General features: G+C 40.7%; 1 protein-coding gene across 3 annotated transcripts in view; it reads left to right on the top strand.

The window, feature by feature from the left end:
- Nucleotides 1-253: 253 nt before the first annotated feature.
- The window catches only part of LOC133654065 (potassium voltage-gated channel subfamily B member 1-like), a 187,007-nt gene continuing 161,424 nt past the window's right edge, over nucleotides 254-25,836 (top strand). The window contains exons 1-3 of one of the 3 annotated variants that reach the window (XM_062054039.1): nucleotides 254-531; nucleotides 5,547-5,643; nucleotides 10,048-10,695. In XM_062054039.1, coding sequence (XP_061910023.1) covers nucleotides 10,144-10,695 — 552 coding nt within the window. In that variant the 5' untranslated portion in view covers nucleotides 254-531; nucleotides 5,547-5,643; nucleotides 10,048-10,143. Of the gene's footprint in view, nucleotides 532-5,546; nucleotides 5,644-6,749; nucleotides 6,987-10,047; nucleotides 10,696-25,836 lie in introns of those variants that run through there. The other 2 variants (XM_062054048.1, XM_062054058.1) reach the window with 2 other exon arrangements.

Genomic DNA, 25,836 nt, shown 5'->3' with positions numbered 1-25,836 from the left:
GAGACCCGAGAAATAAGCAGCAATGTAACCAGCCTTTGTTGCTAGGCAGATTTCAATCATAACACAACACAACTTTCTATTATGTACACTAATTTCATTGATCATAAAATATAAATATGAGCAAAACAGCACCTTCTGGTGGAAGCCAGGCAGTGTGTTCATGCTGGCACAGTGAGGGTTAAATCCTGCCCGGGGAGCCTGAGAGAAGTGCAGCAGGCAGCAGGCAGCATCATCCTCTCAGTCGGTCCACTCTCCTACTGGATGGAGAACACTCTGCGGTCCTGAGGAGGAGGAACCGAACCCAAGTCTTCACCGACTGGGTCTACTTGTTGATTCACCAGGAGAGGAGGAGGAGGGATGCACACTTGACGTGACGTGTCTGTCGGGGGAAAAAATAATCAGAAAAAAAGAGCTCCATTGCTCTCCAGATCCACGCTGCTCATGATGCCTTCATCACAGCCTCAAATCCAGACGGTTTGGCAGCTTTTTGACACGGGTGACACCGGAAGGGAGATGCTGCACGATAGCTTGGTATGTTCACATATTTTTATACATTCTATTCTGTTTTTATTTTTCTAATATTTGTGAAACTTTTTTTGGATTCTATCGAAAAGTCATTGTTTACCGTTTATTGTTGTGGTTGTGAAAGTGATGGTTTCAGCACCAAAGTCAGTGGACAGCGACTTCAGCACTGGATAGCTCACACGCTGTCATTAAAACATCATACTGGACAAATAACTTGCAATCATACAATCATTTGTAGACATTTGATTATTAATAACATTCAAATCACTTTTTGTGTTACATTTATTTAAGTCCAATTGATACTATTGGAATACAATTCATTAAAAAAAACATCCCTCACTGATGCACTTCTATACCCCAGTGCAAATATAAACAATGTTCTGTATATATATTTTTATTATCCTTGCAATTCATTTTAAGAGAATGGCGAAAAAATGCAATTACAGCTGTCCCTCGCCACATCGCAGATTTTGGGGGATATTTGTGGTATTGTTAACGCATATTCTACCATTCTTTGCTCCGAAAATAAACATGATCAAGCATTAAAATGGCTAAAAAAACTTTAAACTATCAATATGACAGGATTATTGGCCACTAGATTAGACCGAATCAATCAGAGCGTATTGTGGCCACTGATTGGCTCAGTCCCAAGCAGCATTACCATAGTGGATTAGAAGAGTGGAAAAGTGACTAAAGGGTTTTATTTCAAATCTAGAGGGCTCTCATAGAGTTGAAAAAATTATTTAAAAGGCAAAAAAATCATGTTCTTGAAATCATTTTTTATTGCATCAAACACATTTTCTCAGGTTTCTAGGAACATTACTGTCATATTGAGTAAAAAAAACAACTAATTTTGTGTTTGCAAACCTTACAAAAGCACATGTTTCTATTAAAACTCACAAAGATACATTAATATAGGCATTATTAGACATTGCATGTTTGGTTTCGGCGTTATGCTTGAAACCATTTTTTATTGCTTCAAACTAATTTTCTCAGGATTCTAGGAACATTAATGTCATATTGAGTAAAAAAACTAAATGTTGTGTTTGCAAACCTTACAAAAGCACATGTTTCTAGTAAAACTCACCACGATACATTAATCCAGACATTATTAGACATATTGCATGTTTGTTTTTTTATATCCTCCAGCTATGAAAATATTTGATCCATAATTAATTATTTCTAATTTGCGGAAATTCATTTATCGCTGCCATGTCCGGAACCAATTAACAAATTAGTACATTAAAAATAAATACTTAAATACCTGCTTGACTTATGATTTCAAAGAAAGTTATCCATCAAAGTGTACACTGTAAAAATGACAATATATTTTATGGTAAAAAACTGGAGGCTCAATCCCCAAAGTTTTTCTGTAAAAAAAACAGTTTAACCGTTTTTCTATTTTCCGGTTAAAAAAAACTGGCAGCCTAACCGCATGAATTCAACTAATACTGTAAAAAACACCATAGTTTTACAGTAAATTTAATGCGGTTAGGCTGCCAGTTTTTTTTTTACCGGAAAATGTACAGGGTTTTTTCAACAGTGTATGTAAACATATAATGATGAAATGCATAGGCAATTGTGTAACAATATCATTAAATGAATCCTTATATATTTATATTCATATGTAGAATTACTGTTACCGTAACTGCAGTGTGGCCCTCAAATAAACAGAGACCCCCCAGTGTGGCCCAGTATGAATACAAATAAAATACAGTAAAACAAAAAAACACTGTAAAACAAATAGTTAAATTATATGTTTAACCTTGGGTGCAGAATAACAAACATACTATTTTTTTTTACCAGCCCAGCACTAATGTTGCGTGCCACTGCAGACAATGAGAATATTTGGGTACATTTCCTATATTATTTTTATGACTGACAGGATGGGGCTAGGAATATGTGTGTGGTAGAATTCCATAGTGATCAATTGATTTTTGTGAAGTATGAATTATTAATTATACATTTTCATTGATAAGGCATAAAAATAAAAAAAATACCTGTTTTCGACCTTCAAACCCCATTTCCATATGAGTTGGGATATTGTGTTAGATGTAAATATAAACGGAATACAATGATTTGCAAATCATTTTCAACCCATATTCAGTTGAATATGCCACAAAGATAACATATTTGATGTTCAAACTGATACATTTTTTTTTGTTGTTGCAAATAATCATTAACTTTAGAATTTGATGCCAGCAACACATGACAAAGAAATTGGGAAAGGTGGCAATAAATACTGATAAAGTTTAGGAATGCTCATCAAACACTTATTTGGAACATCCCACAGGTGAACAGGCAAATTGGGAACAGGTGGGTGCCATGATTGGGTATAAAAGTAGATTCCATGAAATGCTCAGTCATTCACAAACAAGGAGGGGCGAGGGTCACCACTTTGTCAACAAATGCGTGAGCAAATTGTTGAACAGTTTAAGAAAAAACTTTCTCAACCAGCTATTGCAAGGAATTTAGGGATTTCACCATCTACGGTCCGTAATATCATCAAAGGGTTCAGATAATCTGGAGAAATCACTGCACGTAAGCAGCTAAGCCCGTGACCTTCCATCCATCAGGCTGTACTGCATCAACAAGCGACATCAGTGTGTAAAGGATATCACCATATGGGCTCAGGAACACTTCAGAAACCCACTGTCAGTAACTACAGTTGGTTGCTACATCTGTAAGTGCAAGTTAAAACTCTCCTATGCAAGGTGAAAACCGTTTATCAACAACACCCAGAAATGCCGTCGGCTTCGCTGGGCCTGAGCTCATCTAAGATGGACTGATACAAAGTGGAAAAGTGTTCTGTGGTCTGACGAGTCCACATTTCAAATTATTTTTGGAAACTGTGGACGTCGTGTCCTCCGGACCAAAGAGGAAAAGAACCATCCGGATTGTTATAGGCGCAAAGTTGAAAAGCCAGCATCTGTGATTGTATGGGGGTGTATTAGTGCCCAAGACATGGGTAACTTACACATCTGTGAAGGCGCCATTAATGCTGAAAGGTACATACAGGTTTTGGAGCAACATATGTTGCCATCCAAGCAACGTTACCATAGACGCCCCTGCTTATTTCAGCAAGACAATGCCAAGCCACGTGTTACATCAACGTGGCTTCATAGTAAAAGAGTGCGGGTACTAGACTGGCCTGCCTGTAGTCCAGAACTGTCTCCCATTGAAAATGTGTGGCGCATTATGAAGCCTAAAATACCACAACGGAGACCCCCGGACTGTTGAACAACTTAAGCTGTACATCAAGCAAGAATGGGAAAGAATTCCACCTGAGAAGCTTAAGAAATGTGTCTCCTCAGTACTGAGTGTTGTTAAAAGGAAAGGCCATGTAACATCGTGGTGAACATGCCCTTTCCCAACTACTTTGGTACGTGTTGCAGCCACGAAATTCTAAGTTAATTATTATTTGCAAAAAAAAATTACGTTTATGAGTTTGAACATCAAATATCTTGTCTTTGTAGTGCATTCAATTGAATATGGGTTGAAAAGGATTTGCAAATCATTGTATTCCGTTTATATTTACATCTAACACAATTTCCCAACTCATATGGAAACGGGGTTTGTATGTGTTTTACCAATAGAGAGCCCACATAGTCACATTTGCAACATTTTAATCTATTATAGTAATCTTCATTGAGGCGTTATGATTGGTTTGGTCTCCTTTAGCGGCCAATTCTACTGTATATTAAAATTGTTTATTCATTTGGCATTTTTTGTGGTTTGAAAATACTTAATTTAGCCCAAAAATATGTGGAGTATGCTTAGAAAAAAAATCTGAAGTCAAGTCGCAAACTGAAGGAGCGGTGTGGCGAGGGACGTCTGTCTGTCTGTATGTATGTGTATATATATATATATATATATATGTATATATATATATATATATATCCATCCATCCATTTTTACCGCTTGTCCCTTTTGGGGTCGCGGGGTGTGCTGGAGCCTATCTCAGCTGCATTCGGGTGGAAAGCGTGGTACACCCTGGACAAGTCGCAACCTCATCGCAGGGCCAACACAGATAGACAGACAACATTCACACTCACATTCACACACTAGGGCCAATTTAGTGTTGCCAATCAACCTATCCCCAGGTGCATGTCTTTGGAGGTGGGAGGGAACCCACACAGTCACGGGGAGAACATGCAAACTACACACAGAAAGACCCCGAGCCCAGGGATCGAACCCAGGACCTTCTTATTGTGAGGCACATACACTAACCCCTGTGACACCGTGCTGATACCGTAATTAAGTAACAAAAATAAAATAGCTGTATGATTAAACAAAAATGTTTAAAAATTGTGCACAATCCTTAAACTTTTTCATGGGGTTTACGTTGCTAAAAAGTAACAGCGGTGCAGTAGCGAGTACAGTAAGTCTATTCTCGCCTCCACCCTTGTCAGCAAGAAAAGCGGCTGTGCCTCCTAAAGCAGATTAGAATATCTATTCTGTTGTCTGATGAGTGGATAAACCAGCTGACATTGCTGCTGTACAGTAGGACACCTCCACTGTACCTTCACCGCACAATGAGAGTGGAAGGAAAGGTCAGTTGCTAATATTCCATAACAGCAACACCACAGCACAAAAGCTCTGTACTGTACAATGTACAAACATGATACTGTTTAGTAATATGAATGATTAAAGTTGTTTACAAAATGTATAGAAGAAGGTTGACATCCATTGTGTTTGATATCAGTTATCCTAGATGTTAATTTAACATTATTTACTGTATACCAGTGTCCAATGAAATGTATCATTAATTGTTTATTTAGCATTATATAATGAATACCGGTGTCTCATATCATTCATTCTTTATTATTCATGTATCATTATTTAACGAATGCTTATTTACCCTGAATCGATTAATTTATTACTATTTCATAAAAGTATTACGTATGAAGTATTATACAATTTATCCTACATTTCTTTATTCGTCAATATTTAATGATTACTACAGTACCTGCTATTATTTATCCTGAATTAATTCATTTTACAATTTATTAACCCCACAGTGTCTGATATAACTCCAGGAAAACATTCAATGGGCAGGGATGGACTTCAAGCCAAGCAAGTCACGCAGCATCTCCATCATAAAAGGCCAACTAACAGGTGAGCGGTTCCACATCAGCGAGGAACCAATTCCAACACTCCTAGAGAAGCCCATCAAGAGCCTCGGAAGATGGTATAATGCAGATCTCAGAGACACCCAGCAACTTGAACAACTGCGGCAGGACATGGCTAACGGCCTCAGGCAGATTAATAGCACTGCACTACCAGGGAAACTGAAGCTCTGGTGCCTGCAGTTTGGGTTGCTACCCAGACTCCGGTGGCCGTTAACTATGTATGAGGTCTCAATATGCCATGCTACTCGCTTGGAAAGGCTAGTGAACTCGCATGTAAGGAAGTGGCTCGGACTTCCAAAGTGCTTCAGCAGCGTTGGACTCTACAGCAACGGAGCCCTGTCGCTGCCAATTTCTAGCCTGGTCGAAGAGTTCAAATGTGCCAAGGTGAGGCTGGAGATGTCCCTCACTGACTCCCGGGACCCTGTGGTGAGAGCCGCCGCTCCTTGCCTCGTTACAGGGTGGAAGTGGACCCCAGTCACAGCTGTGCTACAGGCCAAATCAGCTTTGCTCCATCGTGACGTAGTGGGCCATGTCCAAGAAGGCAGAGGAGGCTTTGGCCTTGGAACCGTAACTCCTCTCTGGCAAAAGGCATCTGCAACCGAACGTCGAACTATGGTTGTAGAGGAAGTGCGTCGTCAGGAGGAAACAACCAGACGTTCCAAAGCCGCAACACAAGCCAAACAGGGCCGCTGGACAAGGTGGGAGGGTGTTGTAAAGAAAAAACTCACGTGGAGCGAACTTTGGGGAATGGAATCCAACAGACTGAGTTTCATCGTTCGAGCAACATATGATACGTTACCATCTCCCATAAACCTACAATAATGGTTTGGAAAGGACCCATCCTGTCCCCTGTGTACAACCCCAGCAACACTCAAGCACATAATGGTTGGCTGTAGAACCAGCCTCACTCAAGGCAGATATACGTGGAGACATAACCAGGTCCTCAGATGTCTAGCTGACAAACTTGAGTGCAGGAGGATATCCATCAATGCCCAACCCATCAACAACCAGGAAGTGTGCCGACACCTACCAGCGTTTGTTCGGGAGGGGGAAAAGCTGAAGACGAGACCTTCAAATCCTGATCTAAGCCCATTGAATGCAGCCAGGGACTGGCAGATGCGAGTCGACTTAGATCAGAGGCTCATTTTCCCCCCGGCGATCGCAACGACCACCCTGCGTCCAGACCTCGTCCTATGGTCTGAAACCTGCCATACAGTCTATATTATTGAACTGACAGTTCCGTGGGAGGATGCCATCGAAGAAGCGTATGAACGCAAGAAGCTGCGATACTCCAACCTTGCAGCTGAGGCAGAGGACAGAGGCTGGAGGGTAAGGGTGCGCCCAGTGGAGGTGGGCTGTAGGGGCTTTGTAGCAAGCACAACAGCAAAGCTCCTTAGGGAGGTTGGAGTCAGGGGGCAGGCTCACAGACAGGCCAATAAAGAGTTGGCCAACACAGCAGAGAGGACGAGCCATTGGTTGTGGTTGAGGAGGAGTGACACCAGCTGGGCTGCTAAGGCTAACACCTAATGGGATGCACACACCCAGGGATTTGATCGCCCTGGGGTGGACCCTTCCTCGGCAGAGGGTGTCTTGTGGTAAGCCGGGCCGAAACACAGAGTGACGCTGGGGCACACAACTGAAGATGTGTCCCAATGGTGGAAAAGCCTCCCAGCAGTGTCACTTAGCCTCATTTAGGTATGCGGTCAGGTGCAAGCCTGGCTCAGGGATGAGGACGCCCCTGCCATGCAGAGTCCCCAGGGATTGTACCAACTAGTCCTTTCAACAAATGTATCATTACCTTATTTACTATAAATACGAGTGTTGGATATTATTTATCCTAACTTTATTCATCTACCATTATTTAATGAATACTAACATATTATATGATTTATCCTTAATTGTTCATTGATCATTATTTACTGAATACCAGTGTCTGATATCATTCATCTTTAGTTGTTCATTAAAATGAGTGTATAAGATTCCAGTTTATTTATCTATTTATTTTTATTTATTTGTATTTTTTTCTAAATATTGTTGTTAGTTACCTGTTCTGCGCCGAGTACATAATCCGTGCCCAACATTTTGCTTGTGCAAGGACAATACATATTCTTATTTGACCTCATTTTTTAATTATATAATGAATACCAGTGTTTGATTATTTATCTTAAATTGACTCATGTATAACTATTTCATGAAAAAAGAGTAATACCATATATCATTTGTCCTAAATTCCTTTTTTTGTCATTATTTATGAATACTACAGTGTCAGTGTCTGATATTATTTGTCCTGAATCCATTCATTTAACATTTAATTAACCCCACAGTGTCTGATATCATTCATCCTGAATTAATTAATTTATAATTATTAATGTAATACCACAGTGTCTGATATTATTTAACCTAAATTAATTTATTTAACATTATTTAATGAATAACAGTGTCCTAAATTAATTAATTTATATACTTTTTTATGAACGCCAGTGTCTGATATCATGTATCATATCCATATCCACTCGGCATCAATTGCATTGGTCACCCAAGGGGGTCCCCACATCTGCGGGTTTCACGTTATTCCCATTGGGTTGAGTTTGTTTCTTGCCCTGATGTGGGATCTGATGTCGTTGTGGCTTGTGCAGCCTTCTGAGACATTTGAGATTAAGGGCTGTATAAGTAAACTTTGATTGATTGATTGATCATACAATGACTTCATTCATTTATCCTTACTTAAAAAATACCACAACGAATACGAATAGTGTCTGATATCATGTATCCTATCTTCATCTATTCATCGCCAATTAATATATATTAGTGTCTGATATCATTTCTTCTGAATTCCTTTATTTATCATTATTTGATGAGTATCACTTATCATTTATACGGTATTTAATGAATACCATAGAGTCTGGAATGATTCATCCAGTTTACAATCATCAATATCCAATGAATACTTGTGTCTGATATTATTTATCCTGAATTCAGTCATTTATTATTATTTAATGAATCCTGCAGTGACTGATATCATTGATCCGGAATAACCCATGTATTATTATTTTATGAATACCAGTGTCTGATATTGATAATTCAGTTTAGTTTCATTTATTTGGAACATGCATCTGATACAATGTAATGCATCACATATTTCCAGTTGTTTCTTTACAGCACGTCCAAAAAGGAGTAGGAAGAAGCTGAGTTTATTTAATCCTACCCCTTTCATACCATAGCAATTTCATCCCATTTCCTTGTTCTCTGTAACAGAACAGTGAATAAATAATCAAGAAATAATATACCATAGTAAGTAAACAAATATTAAATACATAAATAATCTTTATCTAAAAAAAAAAGGGTTGAAGATGTTCATCATAATTCTTGTTCTGTGTACTTTGTGAACAATTGTAGTTTGAACAGTCTCTTAAACTGAATCATATTTGTGCTTTGTTTGATTTCTTTGCTTAATCCATTCCATAATTTAATTCTACATACAGATATACTAAAGGTTTTAAGTGTTGTACGTGCATACAAATGTTTTAAATTAGATTTTCCTCTAAGGTTATATTTCTCCTCTTTTGTTGAGAAGAATTGTTGTACATTCTTGGGTAACAGGTTATAGTTTGCAATGTACATAATTTTAGCAGTTTGCAAATTCACCAAGTCGTTGAATTTCAATATTTGTGATTTAATAAATAAAGGGTTAGTATGTTCTCTATATCCAACATTATGTATTATTCTAATTGATCTTTTTTGTAACACAGTTAGTGAATGAAGCGCACATTTGAAGTTGTTTCCCCATATTTCTACACAATAACTCAGACATGGTAACACTAGCGAGCAGTAAAGAATAAGAAATGATTTTTGGTCTAGAACATGTTTTGCTTTATTCATTATTTACGTGTTTCTTGCTACTTTATGTTGTATATTTTTTTTACATGAGATTTCCAGTTCATCTTATCATCTATTATTACACCTAAAAATGTGTTTTATTTTACCCTTTCAATATGTACTCCGTCTATCTGTATTTGTGTTTGACTTTCTCTTCTACTGTTACAATGTTATAATGCAATGTTATAAATGAATGGATTCATTCATTTATATTCATTAAGTTGCGGGGCCAGCACGGTGGAATAGGGGTTAGTGCTAGTGCTGATACGAAGGTCTGGGTTCGATATTTTTGTGTAAAGTTTGCATATTCTCCCCGTGATTGCATGGGTTCCCTCCCGGTACTTAACATTGTCTATCAGTGTTGGCCCTGTGATGAGGTGGCGACTTGTCCAGGGTGTACCCTGCCTTCTGCCCGAATGCAGCTGGGATAGGCTCCAGCCACCCCAAGAGGGACAAGCAGTAGCAAATGGATGGATGGCATTAAGTTGTGGCTTAAATGTTGTTCTTTTTCCAGAAGGAGAAGAGTGCAGACCCCGATGAGGTCCCCCAAAAGACCATGTCTTCTTAACCCCGACCGCACCGCACCTACATTCTTTGGTACAAGTGAAAGATGATCCAAACGGTGTCCAGGTCGGACAGCACGTTGCTGCCAGACGCCATGGACATCATCCGGAGCAAGCACACCCGCCGAGTGAGGCTCAACGTGGGGGGTCTCCTCCATGAGGTCCTGTGGAGGACCCTGGACCGGCTGCCCCGCACCAGACTGGGCAAGCTGTGGGACTGCAACACCCACGACTCCATCATGGAGATATGTGACGACTACAGCCTGGACTGCAACGAGTACTTCTTCGACAGACACCCCGGCGCCTTCACGTCCATCCTCAACTTCTATCGCACGGGGAAGCTGCACATGATGGAGGAGATGTGCGCCCTGTCCTTCAGCCAGGAGCTGGACTTCTGGGGCATCGACGAGATCTACCTGGAGTCCTGCTGCCAGGCCCGCTACCACCAGAAGAAGGAGCAGATGAACGAGGAGCTCAAGAGGGAGGCGGAGAACATGAGGGAGAGGGAAGGCGAGGAGTTTACCACCACGTGCTGCTCGGAGAAGAGGAAGAAACTTTGGGATCTCTTGGAGAAACCCAGCTCCTCGTTTGCTGCCAAGGTAAAGTCTGAATCATTCCATCTTACACACCTCCTCATGCACCATCAATGTGTGGAACATTAGGAACTCACATAGATCATCTTGTCTTATAGAAGACACTTCGCCTTTCTTCCTTTGTCAGTTCATGCTCAAAGACTAGATAGGACCGCTCTCATGCTGCACCACAAACGAGCAAAACCATTCTTGTCAAGGCATGATCAGGCATGTCTCTATCTTAGAGAATAAATACTGTATTTTCCGGACCATAGGGCACACGGCCGATGAGCAGGTCTTTTCAGGTTTATTTTCATACAAAATTATTATTATCAGATTATAGGGCTTATTAAAAGAGTCATATTATTATTATTTTTTTCTAAATGGAAAACACTTCTTTGTGGTCTACATAACATGTAATGTTGCATAGATTATGTTTTACAGATCATCTTCAAGCTGCTTTCTGACAGTCGCTTCAGGATGCACCGTTTTGTGGGCGGTCTTATTTACGTGGCTCACCTTCGACAGCGTCTTCTCCCCGTCATCTTTGTTGTAGCGGTGTAGCGTGCAAGGACGGGAGTGGAAGAAGTGTCAAAAGATGGAGCTAACTGTTTTAATGACATTCAGACTTTGCTTAAATCAATAACAGAGCAGCATCTTCTCATCCGTGGCTCACTCGTGCAATAACAACGGTGGAAATGTGTCCCGCGAAAAACCGTCCGACCGGAACTCTGTAATAACTAAAGTTCCGTGGCTGAATAATGTAAACTCACGACACCGGTATGTTTTAGCGCTTTCATGGCGAGTTTACTGACAGATATAAGTAAGAACTTTAAACTACTTTATATTAGAAATGGCAACAGCGGAGGATGAATGTCCCATAACAAGAAGATAGAGAAAAAGAAGAAGCTTATCCACTACATGGACTACAAAGGCGGAAGCGCGCAAATTTTCAGAACTTATGCATATCCCAAATACAGATCAGCAGGTACCAGAAGGTAAGAAAAGTTGCTTTTGCATAATATTGCGAAACAAAACGCCAGATAATACGTCTTACCTTGTACACACCATAATAATACTTGTATGTTGAAGCACAGTACAATCCATCAAGCGGTGCGGATTCATAGCTTACCAAAGTCGTACTAAAACATTTTGATAGATTTTTCAGTGCCGTGTGTAATGTTCTATATTTTCAATGGAACATATAACATTTGACTGGTTACACTTATCATTTCACCATGTACCAAATAAAATAGCTTCGAGGTCTGTAAGCACAACCAACATTTTTCCGTACATTAGGCACACCGGGTTATAAGGCGCACTGTCGAGTATTGAGAAAATAAAAGGATTTGAAGTGCGCCTTATAGTCCGAAAAAACCGGTACTTTAAACCCTGCACTATCCTCTCAAACTAAGGCTGTCCTATCTCGTCTGTGAGTATGAACTGATGAAGCGTTTTCAAAGACAACCTGAACAGTCCAATTTACAATGTCCTGCAAATGGTACCTTTACTTTTGTAAAGTCAGAATTGTTCCATACACTTCTTATTAGGGATTTGAATAACAACTGGTTTGCTTATGAATTTAACGTGTAGTTAAAAGGATCGCTGATGAATCGTGTCTTGAAGCAATTGAGGCAAAATGGAGTTTACTACTGGACTACAACCAGCAGAGGCGCTGTTGAATCTTAACTAGTTTGACTTATTGAACGACACATCTTTTAAAATGATGGTTTGGCGTTTCTAAAAGAGAGACTCCCATCTCATTAAATACTGTAAAACAAAAATGATCTTTAGATAGTATGGTAAAAAAAAGCACAGTTGCCAGAATTTTATCGTAAAATTTACTGGTGTACACAAAAGTATTGTAAATTTATAAACGCTGCCGCTGTTATTTTTCCGATAACATTTTAGCAACTGAGCTGCCAGTTTTTTTGCGAGTTTTTTTTTTAACGTAAAATCTATGATTGTTGTTTTTACAGTGCATTACTGTACTGTAAATGGTAAAACAGTACCACTTTTATTTCGACAGTAAAATTCTTGCCACTTATTTGACCGTTTTGTACCGTAAAATTTACAGATTATTTTCACAGTGTAAATGCTACAAATACTGCTAATTTTACTGTAAAATGTACAGTGTTTTTACCCCAAATGAATGTAAATACCACTATTTTTTAACAGTTTTTTTTTTTTCACCCCAAAATCTACGACTGTTGTTTCTACAATGCATTACTGGAAATAAAAAAAAACGGTATCACTTTTATTTTTTCAGAAAAATCCTGGCGACTGGGCTTCCTTTTTACTGGAAAATCTACAAATTGCTTTACATTGTAAATGCTACAAATACAACACATTTTACCATTTAATTGACAGTGTTTTTTTCCACTTTTTCCACTGTTATTTATAAAGGTAATATTAATTTAAGGCTATATAATGCTAATAGGCATCACGGTGATGCAGTGGTTCGCGCTCCTGCTCACAGCAAGAAAGTTGTTTTTTTTTTTACCGTAAAATGTACAGTCGTTGTTTTACTGTGCATTGCTGTACGTGAAAAAAACGCTACCACTTTTTTATTTACTGTAAAATTGTGGTGACTGAGCTGCCAGGTTTTTTTTTTTACCCAAAAATCTATCAACTTTGTATTTTTACAGTGTAAGTACTACAGTATTTTTTTATTGGTTATTTTTCACATACTGCGATGAGGTGGCGACTTGTCTAGGGTGTACCTTGCCTCCTGCCCGAATGCAGCTGGGGCAGGTTCCAGCACTTCTGTGACCCTGAGAGGGACAGAAAATGGATGGATAGATTTTTCACATAGTCAATCAAGGAAGGTCAGAAGGTCATTATTTTGCACATTTGTACCTAATGAAGTGGTTGTTGGGTGTAATGATTAGGAGTGCAATCAGTGTTGTCAAAGACAAATTATCATATCAGAAGCTTAAAATCATCGTATTTTGAGAAATATTATTATAAATAGTAGGGATATGAATTTTACAACAACTCAAGATTCAGTTTGATTCTCAATTCTTGGGATGACGATCCGATTCACAATCAATTCAAACTGATTCTCGCAACATATTATTTGCTCTATAAAACATTTTCAAAACAAGTTACAGGTTACAAAAACAACCCTTTTGGCTGCTGTATAACATAAGGGTGGGGATGGTCAAAAACATTTTTTTTAAGAATAAATTCTTGAAAAAATGTAATTATAATGAATAAAAATCACAATTCAAATGTGAATTGATTTTTTACACCACCCCTAATACATCACAATACACTTTTATTTGTAAATATTCTAATGACACTAACAAAGCTGGCAGAAGAGCATCCTCACCTGGCTGTAAAAAGGCATGTAAGGGAATGCACAACATTTGCATAGCCATGTTTTGAAGGAGTACAATTATCCTTCATTTTGGGATTAGGGAAACAAATTAAGGCCCGGGAGCCACACGTTAAGCTTTTCAATTTGGCCCACCGGATATTCCCAAATAATTTTTTTAGATCTTTAAGAGGGAAACTGTAGCTGCCATTATGATGTGCAGTGATGTTTTCTAATGACCGTAAATCTTGAACTATATAAAGTATTTCAATGGTTGGAATCTGCGCTTTTGCATGATATACTAGTTACTATGGTAATCTAATTAGTTACTATGGTAATCTAATTAGTTACTAAAGTAATCTAAGTCACAGCAGCTCAGACGAGGCACCAAGCAGTGTGGGTGGGGAGCGTTTCCACACAGTGTTTCCAGAGCGGCCAGCCTGAAATGCAGGTGTCAGGGACAGACGCGGAAGGAGATTTTTACAACAAAGTTCTAAAGCTTAGTGATATATCAAGTGTATCAGATTGTAGGTGGGTTTAGTTTTTACCCTTCACGTTCATATTTCGCTGTGTTTGTTGCATTTTTGTTGCGTTTCGCTTGATTGTAAAATATATCGATGGAGAGGTCTGTCATAACGTTTTTAACATTCAATGAGACATTATTGTGAAGTTTTGTATTAGTGTTCCTAAAAATAGATATACCGGCCCCCAGACACATTTTTTTCTCTAAATTTGGCTCCCCGAAGCAAAATAATTGCCTTGCCCTGGATTAGGGGGATTATTGATTGTTCATTAAATTATTGTATTAATACAATCATTTGTGTACAAAAATTCAAGCAAAGTTTCCTTTCAGTTTGCATCCAGAGGTTGTAAATCTTTGTGTTGAAATGTGACGTTGCTTCCAGTGCCATGTTGGAGATTTTTATCTGTAATTTTCAGCCTCAGCAAAAAGAAGTAATGAAAAAAAAAGAATCCACTTGGAAGAGAAATATTTTCATCTACTAACCCCAAAACCAGTGAAGTTGGCACGTTAGGTAAATGGTAAATAAAAACAGAATACAATGATTTGCAAATCCTTTTCAACCTATATTCAATTGAATAGAATGCAAAGACAAGATACTTAACGTTCAAATTGGAAAACGTTGTTATTTTTTGCAAATATTAGCTCATTTGGATATTGAGGCCTGCAACATGTTTCAAAAAAGCTGGCACAAGTGGCAAAAAAGACTGGGAAAGTTGAGGAATGCTCATCAAATCAACATTTCTCAACCAGCTATTGCAAGGAATTTAGGGATTTCACCATCTACGGTCCGTAATATCATCAAAAGGTTCAGAGAATCAGGAGAAATCACTGCACGTAAGCGATGATATTACGGACCTTCGATCCCTCAGGCGGTACTGCATCAAAAAGCGACATCAGTGTGTAAAGGATATCACCACATGGGCTCAAGAACACTTCAGGAAACCACTGTCAGTAACTACAGTTTGTCGCAACATCTGTAAGTGCAAGTTAAAACTCTACTATGCAAAGCAAAAGCCATTTATCAACAACACCCAGAAACGCTCCAGGCTTCGCTGGGCCCGAGCTTATCTAAGATGGACTGATGCAAAGTGTAAAAGTGTTCTGTGGTCTGACGAGTCCACATTTCAAATTGTTTTTGGAAACTGTGGATGTCGTGTCCTCCGGACCAAAGAGGAAGAGAACCACCTGGATTGTTATAGGCGCAAAGTTCAAAAGCCAGCATCTGTGATGGTATGGGGGTGTATTAGTGCCCAAGGCCTGGGTAACTTACACATCTGTGAAGGCACCATTAATGCTGAAAGGTACATACAGGTTTTGGAGCAACATATGTTGCCATCCAAGCAACGTTATCAAGGACGCCCCTGCTTATTTTAGCAAGACTATGACAAGCCATGTGTTACAACAGTGTGGCTTCGTAGTAAAAGAGTGCGGGTACTAGACTGGCCTGCCTGTAGTCCAGACCTGTCTCCCATTGAAAATGTGTGGCGCATTATGAAGTCTAAAATACCACAACGGAGACCCCCGGACTGTTGAACAACTTAAGCTATACATCAAGCAAGAATGGGAAATAATTCCACCTGAAAAGCTTCAAAAATTGGTCTCCTCAGTTCCCAAACGTTTACTGAGTGTTGTTAAAAGGAAAGGCCATGTAACACAGTGGTAAAAATGCCCTTGTGCCAACTTTTTTGCAATGTGTTGCTGCCATTAAATTCTAAGTTAATGATTATTTGCAAAAAAACTATTAGTTTCTCAGTTCGAACATAAAATATCTTGTCTTTGCAGTCTATTCAATGGAATATAAGTTGGAAAGGATTTGCAAATCATTGTATTCTGTTTTTATTTACGAATTACACAACGTGCCAACTTCACTGGTTTTGGGTTTTGTACGTTTAAAATTTGGGAACTCATTGTGTGCTGTATGTAATCAATGTCAGCCATGTGTGTTTTTCTAAGTCAATGATTAACATCTCTTCCGTGAGACAACCTTTATTGTCTCTCATTATTGGATTTTTCCCCTCTAAGTGTTGTTTGGTCCCTGGAGATTATTAACGAACGTTTTCTTGACGACACCTATTGTTTAATTTATTGTTACATATTTATAGAGCAGCAACTCTCCATTCAATCTTGCTGCTCTTAATATAGTGGAGGTGCGTCACTTGGGATCAATACACACGCCGTGCTTAATGAAGCATGTTTCAAGTCAAATGTGGCTTTAATGAGACACAAAAGCAGTGTAGATTATAGACCGGAGCTTTAGGATGCCTGCATTGTTCACGCTTCTTGTCAGCCTTTGATATATATATATATAATTTTTTTACAGTGTAATGTGGGCTGATAGTTGAAGCGCGTATCATTGGCTGCTCCGCACTTTGAAATGTGTCAGCAAGACAGGAAGGGAGCTTCTAAGCGTGCCCCGAAACAAGACATGGCGGTCAAAACATGACTAAAAGGAAACTTCAAACGCCTCCTGGAAAGAACTTCTTGCATAATTTAACTGGCTCATCTCCTGACATGACCTGAATTTGAATAGATCTTAATTATTGTTTCCTGCACAGATCACGTTGGTGGAAGGCGAGCTTCATGAATGACACTTGCTGACCCTCCCTCCCCTCATCTAATTTTAGTAATGTGTAATTATTAACTGTCGTTTTTAGATGAAAAATAATAGTGAAAACCACAGTGCTCTCTCACAGGGACTGTTTGCCAACATCTAAGAGGATGCCTAAGGGGCGCTACCTTTGCAAAGTGTTGCAAGCGTTTAGCACATAAAGATGGAAACTACACCCATACGTAACCAGTGTTTGGACAATTACTTTAAGAAATTGATTAATTACAGTAACTCATTACTTTGCCAAAAAGTAATAGAATTACTAACATAATTAGTCTTTATTAAATGTAGTTAATTACTACCTTCAAATATCAGAATCAGAATCAGAAGTACTTTATTAATCCCCGAGGGGAAATTGACATTTTTAGCACAATCCCATTCAAGATCAGAAAAACATTACAGGGAGACAGAAAAAGGATCGCTGCCATCGGGCCTTTTGGCTCCTTGAGTGGCTGCCAAATTTGCCGATACACCAGGGCAATGCCCAGCCCAATCAGCAGGTGCCCTGCGATCACGGTTCCAAATAGGTCCAAATATCAAACAAATGCAGTTGAGATGTTTCATGAGATCAGAGTGTGTGTGTGTGTGTGTGTGTGTGTGTGAGTGTGTGTGTGTGTGTGTGTGTGTGTGTGTGTGTGTGTGCTTTTAAAAGGCGGTGCCTGTTGCAAAATGGCATTTGACGTCAGCGCCCAGACAGAGCAGGATTAGCTCAGCTGTGTTTGTTATTTCAGACTCAGTTTGCCGGCAGTGACGGCAGTTCTGTTTAATCTTTTCACTGGATTGTTTTAGTACTCTTGAATAAGGAGATTGAATGTGCTTCCATGGCGGCTGTCTTTTGTCCTTGTCCACAAATGGGCTATTTTAGAATTGCAAGTTTGTCACTTCAATCGTTGGTTTGTTGCTCATTATTCCCACGTAGTAGTAGTGAGTACGTGTGTGCGTACTTACATGTTGTGTGTTTGCTGTGTGATGTTACCTCATCCTATTTGATATCAAGTTCATTTTAGTGTGGGGCTAATTGTTACTTTTATTAGTAAAAATGTACTTCCTGCATTGAACTTGCTGCGCCTCTGACTCTGTCATGTTGACATACAACCACATCATAAGTAGCATGCCACGTTACATCAAAATCCTCGCTAACGGCGTTGTAACGTAAGTAAAAGTGATTAATTAGATGACTCATCACTAGTAATAGTAACAACGTTAGTAAAGCCATTATCATATAACGTCGTTATTCCGAACACTGAACGTAACACACATTAGTTTTGTGTGTGGCCAGCTCATGATTACCATTGAGCTAAATGTGGCTACTATCATTAATTGTATTTTATATCATAACAACAACATGACTCAAAATTTTTAGTTGCTTCTCTTGGACCGTTAGTGTGTGTGTGTGTGTGTGTGTGTGTGTGTGTGTGTGTGTGTGTGTGTGTGTGTGTGTGTGTGTGTGTGTGTGTGTGTGTGTGTGTGTGTGTGTGTGTGTGTGTGTGTGTGCGTGTGGGTGTGTGTGTGTCTGCACGCGTTCCGTGCTTGAGTTACACCTTATTTTAGTAATCGAGTAATCTGTTGATCAATTTGTTCCATTAATCAAAAATATCGGATAAAACACACCTAAAAGTCTCAATGCATATTTTAGGGGAAATATTTGAAATAAAAAAACATTTTCTGCCTTCATTCTTTTTTCTAATAAATGCAAATGAAATTGCACTTTTGACATATGTATCTAATAAAAATTTGAGCGAAAAAAATCCACCCTGCTGTTCGCCACCACACACATCACAGCACCCACACACCGCCGCTCTCATTTGCTCTTTATTGCAGCCGCCATGCAGAAACTATGTCTGCTTATTTAAAGTTCTGTGCAATCCATTTAATATTTTTTTATTACTTACACTCATTAGACGATTAATCAAAGCAACATGCTATAAATCACATTTTTTTCTTCTTGATTTAATCCATTAAACGTTGTTGTAACGTCGTGGTGACTGTTTTACCCTCATGTTTACTTGTTCCTGGTGTGTGCTATTTTAGTTCCTGTCCTGTGCCCTCATTTTGTTATTTTCACTTCCTTCTATGCACACCTGCTACCTGGCTGGCTCACCTGAGCCTGGTTGCCAATCTGGCTCCTATTTAGAAGGAGTCTGTCAGACAGCGTCGGTTCATTGCTGTTTTTCTTGTCACATATTAATGCTAATACTTGGTCAAAAAAGTTCCATGACTTGTGCTTTTCTTTAGCATTCGCTTTCTTTGTTTTTTTCTTCTTCTGTTTTTCTGTTTCTTTTGTTTAGTAGTTTATTTTTCTTAGTATTTTTCTCACCATCTCCCGTCCATCTCAACTGCTGCATCTTGGGGTCACATCGCTGCTGAAGATACCTTCTACTCTTCATCCAACTCATGCTAGTTGCAGCCCTAACTGCAATTAACAATTATTTTGATAGTCGACTAGTCAGTGATTGTTTTTTTGATTAGTTGACTGGTCAAATTATTATTGACGTTGTTTGATGTTGAGTCAATGACTTGATTTTATCTCATTTTTAAAACCTATTACAGTAAACTCCATTGTAACACAATAATCATAAATTACAGAGAAACAAATATGTTTTATTTTTTTACACAAAGTACATAACCACGGTGACAATAAAACAACAGACTTCAGTGACAAGCATGAATGTCAGACAAATTCCTCAAACTGACGAGCATTTTCATATAATTTCATTATAATTTTTGAAAAATATAGTAATTTAAAAATATGTACTATATTTTTCGCACTATAAGGCGCACTTAAAATCCTTTCATTTTCTCAAAACTCGACAGTGCGCCTTATAACCCGGTGTGCCTAATGTACGGAATCATTTTGGTTGTGCTTACCGACCTCAAAGCTATGTTATTTGGTACATGGTGAAATGATAAGTGTGACCAGTAGATGGCAGTAACACATAAGAGATATGTGTAGACTGCAATATGATGGCAGTCACACATAAGAGATACATGTAGACTGCAATATGACTCAAGTAAACAACACCCTATGGTTCAGAAAATACAGAATATCCTGTTAAACAACTAATGGTAAAATAAGCTAGCCCGTAATTTTCTTGTAATACTTTTTTGGTTTAAAAAACTTTTAACAAATTGCAAACAGGCCCTTTAAATGTAAATATTCTCTTATTACATACATTTTAGCCCGAAAACAAACAACAAAACAAAACGTAATATTGATTTAAAGGATCAAAAAGAAAAAAAAAATAGAGACAAAGCAATGATATTGTGAGACATAATAAAATGTTTTAAAATAATATAATTAAAATGAAAACATTTTTATTTTTTATTTTCAATTGAAAAACGATCGCAAATCAGAGAGGAACCATGATAAATAGATTTTGGAAAACTGCAAAAGTCGAAGTAACGACTTTCTATTTAACAACAAAGTCAAAACAACAACAATTAGATGAACTGGCCTCGTATGCAGCCCCCCTGCCTACACGCACACACACTGTCATTACTCTGTGGCGCACTCACAGTTTGAAATCACAAAACTCCTTAACAGCCAGGTCACTACAATGATTAGTAAATAAAAAGTCAAATATACTTGACCTTGTCAGTTAATCTTGTTTGCCTGTAGCAGAAGAGAGGGAGAGGCAGTGTCGACAACACTGTGGATACTGCTTGAATGTTTCAAACTGCACGTTGCTTGTCCATTGCTGTCTTTGGACTCATTCCAGCGCTCAAAACTTGAAAATGCTGTTAAAAAATAAGCTAAAATCACACAAGACAAAGCATATTTTATTCAGTCTCGGGTTTATAAATCAAAAAGTTTGTACAATGAGGGGTTCATAAATTGAGGTTCAAATGCACAGGAATAAAAGGGCCCAGCAAAGAAGTACACAATATTTCCCTGGAAACATTTGCAGGTCTGAACTTGACACCTTATCAGCATGTAAAGCCATATCAAAATCTCCGGATATGTGGTACTTATTCTTGTACTAACTTACAGCAAGTCTGCTGTGACAGGATGTTTCAAAAGCAGCTCGAATCCCAGATCAGGACCTGAGCAAATAGAAATCTTGGCTGTTTGCTCTGCTGCTGCTCACGATGCCTTCTAAAAAGGACAAAAAGCAAGGAGCATTACGGAATAATCACTGTCGGCAGTCAATCAATCCACAACTCAGACAGCTTGTGACGGAACCAATGAGCCAAGAAGACTTTCTGTCCTATAGTTCCAGTTTAGACCATAGGTGTCAAACTCAAAGCCTGCGGACCAGATCTGGGCTGCCACATCATTTAATGCTGCCCGCAAAAACCTGGTAAAAATGTGTGTTACCTATTTTTTTTTAAATTTTTGACTAAATGTATTTGCTCTCTTAAGTGTGACAGAAAAAATACATATCTTTTAAACTTTATTGTTGTCTGATCATGCCAAATATCATATTATATATATACATTATATTGCCAAAAGTATTTAGCCGCCTGCCTCTACTCACATATGAACTTGAAGTGCCATCCTATGGAATGGTCCAAAATGTTTTGGTATCCTGGAGCATTGAAAGTTCCTTTCACTGGAACTAAGGGGCTAAGCCCAACTCCTGTAAAGCAATCCCACACCATAATTCCTCCTCCACCAAATTTCACACTCGGCACAATGCAGTCTGAAATGTAGCGTTCTCCTGGCAACCTCCAAACCCAGACTGGTCGATTGCCAGATGGAAAAGCGTGATTCATAAGTCCAAAGAAGGCGTCTCCACTGCTATAGAGTCCAGTGACGACGTGCTTTACACCACTGCATCCCACGCTTTGCATTGGACTTGGTGATGTATGGCTAAGATGCAGCTGCTCGGCCATGGAAACCCATTCCATGAAGCTCTCTGCGTACTGTACGTGGGCTAATTGGAAGGTCACATGAAGTTTGGAACTCTGTAGCAATTGACTGTGCAGAAAGTCTTTGCATAATGCGCTTCAGCATCCGCTGACCCCTTTCTGTCAGTTTACGTGGCCTACCACTTGGTGGCTGTGTTGCTGTTGTTCCCAAACTCTTCACTTTTCTTATAATAAAGTTAACTTTATTATTAAATATTTAGGATCGAGGAAATTTCACGACTGGATCTGTTGCACAGGTGGCATCCTATGACAGTTCCACGCTGGAAATCACTGAGAGCGGCCCATTCTTTCACAAATGTTTGTAGAAACAGTCTCCATGTCTAAATGCTTGATTAGAACACCTGATTCTCATCATTTGGATGGGTGGCCCAATGCTTTTGGCAATATAGTGTATCAGGCGTGTCAAACTCGTTTTCATTGAGGGCCGCAGCGCAGTTATGGCTGCCCTCAGAGGGCCGTTTTTTACAGTGAATAATATACAGTATGAATATAAATGTGTATATATAACACATGTGCATAATTGTCTGTCTTTCTTTACGTACGCTGCACAAAACCAAATCTTTAGAATGTACTGTATAAAACTGTCAGCTCAGTCGCCACAATTTTACCGAAATATTTGCAGTTTTTTTTATATATCCATCCATCCATCCATCTTTTTCCGCTTATCCGAGGTCAGGTCGCGGGGGCAGCAGCCTAAGCAGGGAAGCCCAGACTTCCCTCTCCCCAGCCACTTCGTCCAGCTCCTCCCGGGGGATCCCGAGGCGTTCCCAGGCCAGCCGGGAGCGATAGTCTTCCCAACGTGTCCTGGGTCTTCCCCGTGGCCTCCTACCGGTCGGACGTGCCCGAAACACCTCCCTAGGGAGGCGTTCGGGTGGCATCCTGACCAGATGCCTGAACCATCTCATCTGGCTCCTCTCAATGTGGAGGAGCAGCGGCTTTACCTTGAGCTCCTCTCATGGCAGAGCTTCTCAACCTATCTCTAAGGGAGAGCCCCGCCACCCGGCGGAGGAAACTCGTTTCGGCCGCTTGTACCCGTGATCTTGTCCTTTCGGTCATGACCCAAAGCTCATGACCATAGGTGAGGATGGGAACGTAGATCGGCCGGTAAATTGAGAGCTTTGCCTTCTGGCTCAGCTCCTTCTTCACCACAACGGATCGATACAGTGTCCGCATTACCGAAGACGCCGCACCGATCTGCCTGTGGATCTCACGATCCACTCTTCCCTCACTCGTGAACAAGACTCCGAGGTACTTGAACTCCTCCACTTCGGGCAAGATCTCCTTCCCAACCTGGAGATGGCACTCCACCCTTTTCCAGGCGAGAACCATGGACTCGGACTTGGAGGTGCTGATTCCTATCCCAGTCGCTTCACACTTGGCTGTGAACCGATCCAGTGAGAGCTGAAAATCTTGGCCAGATGAAGCCATCAGGACAACATCATCTGCAAATAGCAGAGACCTAATCCTGCAGCCACCAAACCAGATACCCTCAACGCCCTGACTGCGCCTAGAAATTATGTCCATAAATGTTATGAACAGAATCGGTGACAAAGGGCAGCCTTGGCGGAGTCCAACCCTCACTGGAAACGTGTCCGACATACTGCCAGCAATGCGGACCAAGCTTTGACACTGATTATACAGGGAGCGGACCGCCACAATAAGACAGTCCGTTACCCCATACTCTCTGAGCACTCCCCACAGGACTTCCCGGGGTACACGGTCGAATGCCTTCTCCAAGTCCACAAAGCACATGTAGACTGGTTGGGCAAACTCCCATGCACCCTCAAGGACCCTGCCGAGAGTATAGGGCTGGTCCACAGTTCCACGACCAGGACGAAAACCACACTGTTCCTCCTGAATCCGAGGTTCGACTATCCGGCGTAGCCTCCTCTCCAGTACACCTGAATAGACCTTACCGGGACGGCTGAAGAGTGTGATCCCACAATAGTTGGAACACACCCTCCGGTTCCCCTTCTTAAAGAGAGGAACCACCACTCCGGTCTGCCAATCCAGAGGTACCGCCCCCGATGTCCATGCGATGTTGCAGAGTCTTGTCAACCAAGACAGCCCCACAGATCTCATCTGAGCGGATCTCATCCACCCCCGGCTTTCCACCGAGGAGCTTTTTAACTACCTCGGCAACCTCAGCCCCAGAAATAGGAGAGCCCACCACAGATTCCCCAGGCACTGCTTCCTCATAGAAAGAAGTGCTGGTAGGATTGAGGAGGTCTTCGAAGTATTCCCTCCAGCGATCCACAACATCCGCAGTCGAGGTCAGCAGAACACCATCCCCACTATACACAGTGTTGACATTGCATTGCTTCCCCTTCCTGAGGCGGCGGATGGTGGTGCAGAATCGCTTCGAAGCCGTCCGGAAGTCGTTTTCCATGGCTTCCCCAAACTCCTCCCATGTCCGAGTTTTTGCCTCCGCGACCACTGAAGCCGCACACCGCTTGGCCTGTCGGTACCTGTCTGCTGCCTCCGGAGTCCTATGAGCCAAAAGAGCCCGATAGGACTCTTTCTTCACCGATGGGGAGGGATGCCGTGGTGTAATTGTGTAATAAAAATGTGTTGATTACACACACATACACACACACACACACACACACACACACACACACACACACACACACACACACACACACACACACACACACACACACACACACACACACATTTATTGTATTTGTTACCTTCTTGAGACCCCCGCCTACCTCTTTAGGACCACCCTTTCTAGATATATAAATATTTGTATTTACAACATTAATAATATATAATTACTATGCAAATATAAAAAAGGTAAGCTTTTAGTGAATTTTTTGTTTGTAATTGATTTTTAATCTTCATTATTTACTTCAAGTTATTACAGTATGTCTCTATATAAATATTTATTTTATTTTTTTAGAATACATTTTGGCCAAAGGGGGCACATTTCAATTTCTTACACACACTTGTTATTAAATATGTTGGCCAGAGGGGGAGCACTTCAAATTGGTACACACACTTGTTATTTCATATGTTGACCAGAGGGGGAACACTTTTAAAACCGACACACAGTCAATGTGAAAAATCCCTCCTTTTTTGAGATCACCCTAGGTGAGGGATCAGACAAAGAGCAGCTCGAAGACCTCAATGAGAAATAAAAACTATGGACCCAGATTTCCCTCGCCCGGACGCGGGTCACCGGGGCCCCCCTCTGGAGCCAGGCCCGGAGGTGGGGCACGATGGCGAGCGCCTGGTGGCAGGGCCTGTCCCCATGGGGCCCGGCCGGGCACAGCTCGAAGAGGCAACGTGGGTTCCCCCTCCAATGGGCTCACCACCCATAGCAGGGGTCATAGAGGTCGGGTGCAATGTGAGCTGGGCGGCAGCCGAAGGCAGGGCACTTGGCGGTCCGATCCTCGGCTACAGAAGCTAGCTCTTGGGACGTGGAACGTCACCTCGCTGGGGGGGAAGGAGCTTGAGCTAGTGCGCGAGGTGGAGAAGTTCCGACTAGACATAGTCGGACTCACTTCGACGCACAGCAAGGGCTCTGGAACCAGTTCTCTCGAGAGGGGCTGGACTCTCTTCTACTCTGGCGTTGCCGGCAGTGAGAGGCGACGGGCTGGGGTGGCAATTCTTGTTGCCCCCCGGCTCAGAGCCTGCATGTTGGAGTTCAACCCGGTGGACGAGAGGGTAGCTTCCCTCCGCCTTCGGGTGGGGGAACAGGTCCTGACTGTGGTTTGCGCTTACGCGCCAAACTGCAGCTCAGAGTACCCACCCTTTTTGGATTCACTCGAGGGAGTACTTGAGAGTGCTCCCCCGGGTGATTCCCTCGTTCTACTGGGGGACTTCAACGCTCATGTTGGC

Source organism: Entelurus aequoreus, linkage group LG01 (genome assembly GCF_033978785.1).
Source record: "Entelurus aequoreus isolate RoL-2023_Sb linkage group LG01, RoL_Eaeq_v1.1, whole genome shotgun sequence".
Taxonomy (NCBI): Eukaryota; Metazoa; Chordata; class Actinopteri; order Syngnathiformes; family Syngnathidae; genus Entelurus; species Entelurus aequoreus.
This window is presented reverse-complemented; position numbering and strand designations above follow the sequence as displayed.